The sequence below is a fragment of the Gymnoscopelus microlampas genome (genome assembly GCF_963454915.1).
Source record: "Gymnoscopelus microlampas genome assembly, chromosome: 5".
Lineage (NCBI taxonomy): Eukaryota > Metazoa > Chordata > Actinopteri > Myctophiformes > Myctophidae > Gymnoscopelus > Gymnoscopelus microlampas.
This window is the reverse complement of record NC_139942.1, coordinates 8,090,454-8,101,941: the sequence shown is the minus strand read 5'-3', so window position 1 is coordinate 8,101,941 and position 11,488 is coordinate 8,090,454. Positions and strand designations below refer to the sequence as shown.

At 40.1% G+C, this 11,488-nt stretch overlaps 1 protein-coding gene across 1 annotated transcript; it reads right to left on the bottom strand.

Moving 5' to 3' along the window:
• Nucleotides 1–624: 624 nt before the first annotated feature.
• On the bottom strand, nucleotides 625–3,841 carry LOC311045877 (dermatopontin-like). The gene is made up of 5 exons (XM_084057944.1): nucleotides 3,745–3,841; nucleotides 2,635–2,725; nucleotides 2,184–2,372; nucleotides 1,711–1,863; nucleotides 625–1,055 (listed from the first exon to the last, which is right to left on the bottom strand). The coding sequence occupies exons 1-5, from the start codon at nucleotides 3,779–3,781 to the stop codon at nucleotides 1,010–1,012; spliced, it is 516 nt and encodes a 171-aa protein (XP_083914070.1). The 5' UTR covers nucleotides 3,782–3,841; the 3' UTR covers nucleotides 625–1,009.
• Nucleotides 3,842–11,488: the final 7,647 nt, after the last annotated feature.

Below are 11,488 nucleotides of genomic sequence, written 5' to 3'. Positions count from 1 at the left end.
CCTCTCTTTGGAGTCTAATGAATAAGAACATGATTAACTTCTAAGATCTGGTAATTAGTAAAAATGACTTGGGTTATTTATACTAATATTTACAGAATTACAAATACTTTACTTTACTCCATGCAAAGAATTTTTACTCTGACACCTAGAGGAGCTTCCCATTATGGTCCGTTTCAAAGACTACATAGGATTTATGACAACGACAGAGATGTTCCAGCCAAAAGCAGGGAGATTTACAGTCGATTTATAGAAAAAGGCTATTCCACTAAAGCACTTGATACAGCTCTTGTTAAAGCCAGTTCTCTATAGATAGGAATGCCCTTCTAAATAGGAAGCCCAAAACAACCTAGAGAGATTACGTGTTTTTTTGTTGTGTGTGTGTGTGTGTTTGTTTTGTTACTCGATTCAGCACATATTAAATCAATACAATTAGGACTTGACTCAATGTGACAACCCTTTATGGGAGGTCTTCTCAGACCCCCCTGCCTTTTCTTTCAGGGGCAGACATGGCAACACACTTGGCAACCCCAGAGTGATGTGTTTGTCTGTGTGTGGAACAGATGACTGGGACTCTCTGTTGTGTAAATTAAGCATTTCCTTGGTAAGATAATAAACAATGACCACTTTAATGCTTGGATATTTATTTGATATGACAGAGATATAAGGTATAATAAAGAAGTGAACCTGAATTCAGAGGTTCAGTGTCCGGTTGCCTCGGAAGGTTTCGGGAGACTGACATGAAGGAGTTCTAAGAGGATACAAATCTAACCCCATGGATACATATTTAACCAAATGGACCTGTGATACAGTGTTTAGGTTCTGTTAAATTCCTCATTGCTATGAACACTATCTCTGCTACAACACCCATTCATATTCATAACAATGTGAGATTATAATGAACCAACTCTATACAGTCATGAGAATGAAGCTGAAAGTAAATGAATAATACAATGAATAGACGGGCAATTACAGACAATCATAGAATGTATTGCTGCCACAGTCTTGGTCTTCAGCAGATACGTCCCTGGCAGTACTTGAAACGGAAGCGACGATCCCTGTCAATATAAAACACAGCATAGTAAATTGAATCACCATGTGCAACCAGTGGTGGAAGAAGTACTCAGATATTGTACTTCAGTAAAAGTAACATTACCACAATTACAATAATTACAAGTAAAAGGCCTGTGTTCAAAATGTATTGGTGTGTGTGTGTATCACAAACTAGACCTGTTCTATACTGAAAGTGACCTTAAATGACTTCCAATGTGATTTGGTGCTATATAAAATAAGGCCAATACAAGGGTAGCCTAGAGCCTCCTAGTGTCACCAACACCTGCTGCAACATCTCACCTAACCTGGCCTGGCATTGGCCGGACTGATGGCGTGGATTCACTCACATACGTTCCATGTGTGAGTGGATCCACGTCGTCGGTCTGGCTAGTGCCAGGCTAACCCTAACCCCCAATTAGCACTGTCTCTAACTACCCTCAAGAGACAGTGGGGGCAGTAGCATGCCACTTGGACACAGGCCGGGGTCTGATCAGCCTCGGTCAGGTCGCCTGGTGGAGGGTGTCTGTTGCAAGACCCGAAACACCCATGTTTTATTAACTGTAGGGGAAACTACATAATATTTGTAATAATGAATGATAAAAAACAACATTGCAGTTAGAGAGACAAAGAAAAACAACGTGGGGCTGTGACTGTACTTACTCCTTGCCATTATCGTGGTAACTGTACACGCCTGTCAAGAAGTTTCCTCCAGGAACATTCCAGGAGAGGTACTGGTCCCAGTTGTTCACCCAGTGTGTTTCTTGGCATCCATGTGTTTGCAGTCGAGAGGACTTACAGCACTTAAACTGCCAGCTGAAATTATATTTTATTTATTTATTCATTGGAGGTGGCTGAGGGGGGGGTTGACCATCAATTACATTTTTTTTTCTCCCTTTGTTTTTTTAGATGACAAATATTTGTACCCCTTTTTTCCAGTCATTATGCCAATTAGCCCCCTACCAACACATTTCTGCTCCGGTGGATGTAGTGCCTCGCCACACGCACGAACGCACACACACACAGTAGCTACTGATATTGCTAATTAAATAGTCCTTTCTATAACACCCTAATGCTAATGCCTTATATTTCATGCCTGCTTTTCATGATAATGGGTTTGCATGCATTGTTCTTACCGTCTGTCTTCGTAGCCATTGTGGTGATAACTTTTCATCCCAGTGATGACAAAGTTGTCACGACAGTTGAAGTTCACGGGATGATCAAAATTGTTGACGTAGCCTGACCAGGAACAGACATTGAAGGTCACACCTGCTGCCTTGCATCGAACAGTCCAGCGACGATCTTCATGACCGTTGTGGTGATAGCTTGGAAACAAATGAAAGTGATGGAATGATTGATACTATGTTAACAATGAAATGATGCTTCGATGTGTGTGTGTGTGTGTGTGTGTGTGTGTGTGTGTGTGTGTGTGTGTGTGTGTGTGTGTGTGTGTGTGTGTGTGTGTGTGTGTGTGTGTGTGTGCGTGCGTGCGTGTGCGTGTGTGTTGTGTGTGTTGTGTGCATGTGTGTTGCATGCGTGTTTGTTGTGTGCGTGCGTGTGTCCTCATTTATTTATTTATTTCTGTACCTTGAGATGTGGGAAACAGCTTGGCCCATTGGACATTCACGATGCAAAGGTTGGTCCCAGTCGTTGTCCCATGCTGTCACTCTTCCTCCAACTGTAAACATGTTTCAGAGAAGATTGATTAAAAGTCTTCATTAAAGTATGTTTTAAGAAGAGTTTTCCAGTGTGAGATTCTCAAGGTCCTTACACACGAGAGTGTGACGAATAAAATACAAATGTGATGAATAAAACTATTAATGTGCTGATATGTCTCATTCATACAGGTTGATGCTTTTATTTACGGTGAAAAATCAACCTTGTTTTGCAAAATAATTAAGTGGCTTTATCACCACATAATATTCACGTTCTGGGTGGATGTTCTCATGATACAAACAGCAGATTAAAGTAATGTGAATTATTCACATGAAACACTTTCCCTGGACTTTTAGGCATCGAATTCAGAGCTCAGGAGCCTTGGCAGCAAAAGCTCAGACCATCATTGGTTCTGGACTCAGAGCCACATTGTTTTTTAAGTCTCAGTCTCATATACAGTCCACCTTACACTTTAAAAGGTTTAAAATGTTGCAAAAGTGTTTTAACAGAGCCCAAAATCTGTTACAAATCTGTGCCAATTTTCTCAAAACTGATACCGATACTGTTAATCATTACTTAAATGATTATGTGTGAAAATCATCAATCATTACAGTTGACGGGACATCACAATCACAACGAGACACATACCGATAATTAATACATTTATAAAAGCAAAACAAAACAAAACAAGCTTGTTTAAAATGCTATTCAATTATAAATGTGAAAACTAAAAACGAATTAATTAAAAAAACATGCACATTTGCACTTTCTTAAAGATAAAGATCCTAATGTGGTCACTACAGCAATGTTGCAACAATAAAGTGCCACACAGCAGCAACAGCAGCAATTATCCATCTGTTAATTATGTATCTGTTCAGGTGTTCTAGATGTCCATATCACTTGTTAAAACCACGTACACATCAAGGAACTCATTGAAATAGGCTGGAATAATCTGAAATAATTAAGGATTCACCATTATGAAAGGAAAGCTGAATTCTAATTGTAAAAAAGACTAACAGAATATGACTGAATTGTTCTTACCTGTCAGAAGGATGAGGAACAGAGGCAGAGACAGCATCTTGTTGTCATCAACTATTCAGGGAGAATGTCACCACAGCGGGCAAACATGACAATACATTTATGAACCAGGAAATAATGTGGGTTTGATAGTGAATGGTGAAAAAATGTGGGTGTGTTTGAGTTGTCAGTTTGCCAGGCCTTTAATTGGATGTTTTTATTTTTTTGTTTGTTTGTTTCCTCATTTCCTCATCCAACATTTAGTACACTGTGATTTAGTATTTTAGGAGTACGGTAGCTAGTGGAAAGTCCAAGGCATGCACATGTAACACTGGCGAAAGACACACCCTATAAGCTACACTTGATTTGTTTTGATGTATTAGACGTAATAATTGCATGTTAAATGCTTCTCACGGAAACGTCAAGCACAAAATGCCAATGGAACACTGGAACAAGGAAACTTGAGACAACTTTGATCAGACGTGAGCTAACTTTTAGGTTGGAGGAGGTCCTAGGCTGTGGATGGAGGGTTACAATGGATTATGATTGTGGAGTGTTATTATAGTTGTTATTGTCATTATTGGACACTTTGAAACACTGTTTCTCAACTAACGACAACCAGCTTTACTTGTCCAGTTCTGCCCTCCTTTGCCTTGGTAGCAAATCCTTTTGAACCAGGGGTCATCAACATGTACATGGACAAACATGTCCGTGGCAAGACTTGTCTATGTCCGTGGTACTCTTTTTTTCCTTTTTGTTTTTAAAGAAAAATATATATTCTATATTGACTCATAAAGTGTCTTGTTGACATTCTCATTATGTTGCAGGAGATTTGTATGTTGTACCTGTACACGATTGCATCATGTGAGGACAACAAGACAACAAGATTCCCTGAAAATGTTCATTCAATCCTTTGTGGGATACTAGTATCTTTTATTTTTTAAGACAATGGATTAATGGAGTGTATGAGGTGTGTCAGACAATGAAACAATTAAAGTCAACAGTAATGTGAGTGACCACAGTGAAACATGGTGCAGGAAAAGAGCAAAAACAGAAGGCATGTCATCTGTTGAGAAGGAGCACCGAGGCAAAGGAGGGCAGAACTGGAAGTAAAGAAGTAAAGTTGATTTATGTCAGTTGAGAGAAAGCGTTTCATAGTGTCCAATAATACTAATAATAACCATAATAACACTCCACAATCATAATCATATGGAAACCCTTGATCCACAGCTTCACCATCAGACCTCCTCCTCACCTCTGATCAAAGTTAGGCACCTTTGCATCAAACTATATTGTGACACTGCATTCCTGTCCTTCATTAATCACTCATCATGGACTGTACATAATGATCTGTTTTGACTCTCAAATCATTTTCCATACTACATAACTTCCCGGTCTCCAGGTTTTCGGAAGTATAGCTACCACTTTAACCCTGACATCCTAATTTTGGCTTTTGAGCATGTCATTATAGGCTAAAAAGATAAGAAAATTACTGATCTACAAGCTCACAACATGCTGTGATGTGTTGTGAGCTTGCGGCTTCCCCCCCCCAAATAATATTTTTTAAATGTATTTGATAAGTGGCTTGTTTTAAAATGTGTAGCGCTGTAGAATAGAGTAGACAATATTGCACACCAGGAGTCCATTCTTATATATTTAGGGCTAGGTGATTCTGGCAATATTACCTTTTTTTAAAGCAGTGGGCAATCTGAGGCAAAAGGGCAGGTGCTCATCAATTGAGTTGTCATGCCAGGCCTTTGGATGTTTTTGTTTTTCCTCATAACATTTAGGACACTGTTATTTAGTTCAGAAAGTGAAATTGTTTGCCAAGAACATGAGCATAGCTACCAGGCCTGGAATTTCAGTATTTTAGGGGCAAGGCCACTTGGCCTTTGGTGTGATTTTAAGTGTACTGAAACAATGAATTTATTTGTATTTATTTATTAACACATAGTATAACTATCCGTTAAATAAATACATAAGTAGGCTGTTTATTTCACAAACTAATTGAATGTAATTTACAAATGACCAGTATTTGTAGAAACATAACTAGGTTAATAAAAATGTCTGCTATCTAAATAACAGTCCGTACATTTGAAACTATAGAATCATGTAAACAATGTGTAACACCCGTCCCAGGTAGCTATGAGGATTCTTGTGTAGTAGTACTCTGGGCGGGGCCTGGGTTCGTTTTAATAAAATGGCGCGACTACCTGTAGTCTAACTTTTTAACTATTTTAATCTGTACTTATTTAATTTTAATTCAACTGGCTGGTGCCTCCAAATAAAGTTAGAATATAATGAAATTATACTCCTTTAAAGTATGTTTTTACTTGTTTCCTGCTTTTAACTACTTTTTAAACAAGCATTAATCAACATGAATTATATTATTACCATACATGAATTATCTACGAGCTATGACACAACAAGGTTACTTTACCTTTAACTACCTAATGTAGGCAGGGGTATTTATTACACAGAAAAAACAATAGTCTCTCAATGCATATAAAATAAAAGCAATAACAATGATTGTGAATAAAGGTGAATAAACAAATGGTCAACAGGTCACACACAGTAATGGGCCCCACTCGCACTCACACACACACACACCTGACTGCAACTCAATGTTCTTTTAGTGACCCTAACTGAATGCTTGGGTTGCAGGCCTGAGTCGTGGCTTGGGTGCGTTGAGGCCTAAAAACTGTAGTGGCCGCTTCACTTGTTCTTCCAAGCAGAAAATAAAATGCACGTGCACAGTATGGTACTCACAAGTCCAGGTATAGAGTTAGAAGGGGAATGGTGGGGGGTTACCGCATGATGGGGGGAATGCAGCAAAGGGAACAGTGGCGATGACACACGATGAAACACTCCAGAAGAAACAGCAGGACAATCACTCTTCAGCAGGGCAAAGTCTTGAAGCTCACACTTGTCAGTATCCTAAAGCAAATATATCAGCTAAGTAACAAGTCCATATGCTATATCATGAAGAGATAGTTGTAGCTTGTACTTAACCAATCATATATATTGCCAAGCTATTGCATTTACAACACAATACATAGCCATTTGATGTTGTGAAGCTGCTAATTGCTTATGGCGATTAACATACACATTAACTGTTTCACTACAACATTTTGGTTACAGCACAGAAACACTACAGGCATATATTTACCTCTTGTAGATTAACACAGTTCACACCAATGGATAACTGGTCGTCAACCAAGGTTACAAACTGGCATTTTCACCACACAGGTTACACTGCACAAAACTGTGACTTCTCACTCTGTCTGTCTCTGGTAGAATGACTGATTGTCTGATTTAGAAAACCTGTTCCCTAGCAGGCTGATTAACTCATTTGAAACACCTGTTCCCTAGCAGGCTCTGAGAACCCACCCCTCCACCTGGGACTGGACTCTGATTGGCTGTCAATTAAGCACAAACAAATCAAAACAAAGGAAACTCAAGATTGACACATGCTGCTAACAAGATAGGTTGTGAGCCTACAGACATGTGCTGGGCCATGTACATTTCAAACAAACTATGCCCTTCTACACTGATTACAGGGTTTTAACTCAAAGGACTGGGGATTAGTTTCCTATTTTAATACATGGCATTCTTCCATATATATTTTACCCTATTTAAACGATATGAAGTTAGACTTTTTAGAATAATGTTTTAAATGTTTTAACCTACTTATTAAAGCATGGATTTAAGCCTATAGTCTAAATGAATTAGGAGATTAGTTTTAGACTGGGCTACAAATGAACTTAGCATCTGTCTAAACAACATGCTATGCTATCTGAATAACATTCAGATAGCACGTGCGTGCGTGCGTGCGTGCGTGCAAGTGTGTGTGAGGGTGCATGTGCGTGAGTGTGACTGTGTGGATATTGGCACTGTGCGAGTCCTGCCAAACTGCACTGTTGGTGTCACAGGCAAGCATGTCAGTCTCTCTGTCTGTGTGTGTGTGTGTGTGTGTGTGTGTGTGTGTGTGTATGTGTGTGTGTGTGTGTGTGTGTGTGTGTGTGTGTGTGCGCGTGTGCGTGTGCGTGTGTGTGTACACAGTATTAAAAAAAATATATATATATATCAATCTCAAACATACAGAGGGCAAGATATTAATGCAACACATGGTGCAACTAGTGCACTTGACCAGAGCTAGGGTATACTGTAAGTCGGACTACTACTACTGTACAAAATATGTTTTAATATATATTTTTCCATGGCTGCTTTCAGTTAGCGCACTAAGCTTCTCTAAGAACTTTATTTTTTTCTTGATTGAATTGGATTTATCCCAAAATCAACGTTTCGGGAAAACACCATAACTACGTCCTCATTTGTTGCTGTTGAGCTCAGTGATCATAGAGCCATGTCAACTATTATAGTGCTATTTCCTTGTCATCTTTAGAGAGAAATTTAATCTTCAGTACAATGCTGCCTGATGCTGCCAAAGCCTGCCATGCCTGCTTATTAACACACCACACGCTAAGGTATCAAACATCGTTTGTTATCCCCTTGCCAGCGTAATTACCTTAAAATCCGATGATCTTTGAAACGCCGTGGAAGCGACATTGTGTACAAAAAAAAAAAAAAAAAAAAACATAGTCCCCGTGGGTAGGCGGAGGGATCTGTGTATTCAGAGGAACAACAACATTCCAACCGTGATCCGCCATTGTGGGGCTACAGCCCGCTGAAAACATTGGTTTTCAATGCAAAAAACAGCAACTGAGTTGGAGGTGTTTTTCTGAAAATCCCATAGTCAGGGCGGATGGATGTGACGTTTTCAGGAATGACGTCACATCCACCTACTTCTTCTCTGAGTGACGATGGATCATCCCAAAGCTGTGTTAGGGTGCCTAAAACAACTTTATGCGTCTTGGTGGGCAAGTGGACTATTTAATAGAACGACTTTATGCATCCATGGCGGGTATTGTGTTAAGGCACCTAGGCAAGAATATATCATTCTGTTGGCAGATATGCAATTATTGTGATTTTATTTATTACGTATTGCCACTTTGTATCCCTGCTATTAAAGCTTTTGTTTTATTATTATTGTTAAACAAGCTCCCAGCGAACGGTTGTTCCAAATGTCATGAAATTCCCTCAAGTAGAGATATCACATTCACAAGGTTCAGACATACAGGCAGGCGGTCAGACGGACCGACGGGCAGACAAACCAATAACATAAAGCCTCTGCCTGCCTGTGGGGTCAACAAAACTGTTCCTAAGCTATGTGGGCTATGTAGCTGAAAGGCTTAAAGCAGCTATGGAAGAAGTATAGACAATTAGTAGTTGTACAGTGGTAGTAGTACTTACCCTAGTAGCTCTGACCTGTTTTGCACCAAGGACCACTTTATAGTCAGTATTTTTACAGTCTGCTGCAGTATGATCTAGCATCTGTCTAAACAACATGCTATCTAAATAACATTCTGTTGTACCTCAATAAACAACAATAATGACAGAATATACAGAATTACAGCCAGTGTATAGTAGCAACAAATAGAGACACAAGTGGCTCCACACCTACAGTAACTGTAAACATGTGTCAGCATGTTGAATGATGTGAGAGTGCATGGTGTCATGAGAGGAAACGTGAGAAGAGAGAAAGATGTCACTTGTTCATTTTTATAAACTTGCTGTAATTTGCAATACATTTGTTTTATTGTATTTTAGCACAATCAAACACCACTAATTGGTGCTCACTGCATTATGTGTGCAGACTCCTCAAATTCACTCAAATTAACATTATTGTAAAATCTGCTTAAACCAGACAAAGGAAGAGGAGTGAAAGCGAGGAGGGGAAGATGGAGAGAAAGATGGAGGGAGGGAAGGAGATGACACAGACATCACCCTATTGCTCTCAGCGCTTTTTTGTATTTGTGTGTGTGCGTGTGTGCACACGTGTGTGCGTATGTGTGTGTGTGTGTGTGTGTGCGTGTGTGTGTGTGTGCGTGCGTGCGTGCGTGCGTGCGTGCGTGCGTGTTCAGGCCTGAATGTGGGTGTGTTTGAGTTGTCATTGTGTTCGAAGATTTTTGTTTCCTCAATCGGTCCCCAAGCTTTATTACTATTCTGCCCCCGGAAAATGCTGTGCTAAGGGGTAGGATTTGCATTTGGCACTGAATGCGAGAACCACCGGAGGTAGATAGTTTCATTCAGAATCAGATGTCAGGCAGAATGAGGAAGTGATCAGACTCTCAGAGGACACAGGCCTATAATTATCTTATAATCTCTTTTTTTTTAATATACAGTGATGCTTCCTTGTCATTTGCTGCCATGACATGACAGGCATGACATGCTGCTCATTAAGACACCTATATAGGCTCATTTTGCCATTTTGGATCCCTGTTATGAAAGCGGTTTAACATTTTATTCTAAACAAGTCGTGTTGTTTTTGCCAAATATTAATGTTAAATATTCACAATAAAATCTTTAAAAATGTGTTCGAACAATGTTGGTGAGTGACTCGTAAAGTGTCTGTATGTCCGCATGCACGTGTGTGTGTGTGTGTGTGTGTGTGTGTGTGTGTGTGTGTGTGTGTGTGTGTGTGTGTGTGTGTGTGTGTGTGTGTTTCCTGTCACTGTGAGCCTCACAGCACAGTAGTACACGGCAGAGTATGTCAGTGCAGCAGAGGAGATCTCCAGATGCACATGTTTGTTTCCATTAGACAGTTTAGTAGAGTATATTTTGTGATTATCTGCTGTTTTCGTAATCCCTGATCCTGAAATAAGCACAAGGAATGCTGGTAATTTTCCTGTATAATGACGAAACCAGTAGAAATAATGTGACTTCAACGTACCCTTACAGATAAACACAAGAGACAGTAAACAGAGTGAAAACATGTTGAATGAACCAAGGACACTAAAGTGTCAACTAAAGACATTTAAGCTTCCTCTTTTTCACGTAGCTTTACACACTCAATGCAACCTCTTACATACTGTAGCCACAGGAACTACAGGTGCTGAAGTTGCGGCTGCACCTCCACCCCCAGGTAGGGTAGAGCCGGTACGAACGGTGCGGAGGGACGGTTGCAAGTTGGACCTTTTTTCATGCTACACTTAAATGTCGAAAACATCAGACACGTTTTTTTTTCCCAGTTCTGATCAAAATTGGCGGAGTTGAAGCCACTTTTGTGTATTTCCACACAGTAGTAAAAAATACCCTATTTGAGTGTTTTCCATTTGTACTGCTGTGTTTATTTGGTGCCGATTTTAAATGGATTTTGTCTGTTAGGCTAATCTGTGGGCTAACTACAAAATATTCATTAGCTTTTGTGCTAGCTAGCAAAACATCCGGGGACGGCAGGGAGGGACGGACGGCGCATTAAGCCACTCGGTGCATTTACAGACAGGGAGGAGCGAACGGGCATGTGTTGGCACAAAGTTGAGGAAACAGACAGAGGCGACATTAACATGATACATTTATTTGACTATCAGCATGGTCATTTGCTCGTAGGATTCTACTGAAGCATCAATGAGAGTTAGATGCCAGAAATGTAATTTATGTGCTTGTTAGAGGACATTTCATCCGACCGCGCCGTCCGCCCCCCATGTATGCACCGTTCGCCCCGACTGGTGGCCGTGTGCGGAGAGTAGCGCAACGTCACTTTACTTACCGATTGCGTTGGACTCGTTTCACTAAAATTAAAACGGACTAAGGGTAATGGGAGAGGACAAGTGTCTCTTGTTCACAAAAAAGTATGGTTACATGAAATTAATTAATCTCTGTGCAGGGAGGGAAATAGAAAATGGTGCGGTAGAAAATGGTGCCCTCC

Excerpts from the sequence above, each read along its gene's own strand:
- LOC311045877 (XM_084057944.1), bottom strand. The coding sequence starts at position 3,781 with ATGCTGTCTCTGCCTCTGTTCCTCATCCTTCTGACAG. Across the intron at positions 2,373-2,634 it reads GCTGTTTCCCACATCTCAAG|CTATCACCACAACGGTCATG; the intron begins GTACAGAAATAA and ends TTTGTTTCCAAG. Across the intron at positions 1,056-1,710 it reads TACCACGATAATGGCAAGGA|GGATCGTCGCTTCCGTTTCA; the intron begins GTAAGTACAGTC and ends TTATATTGACAG.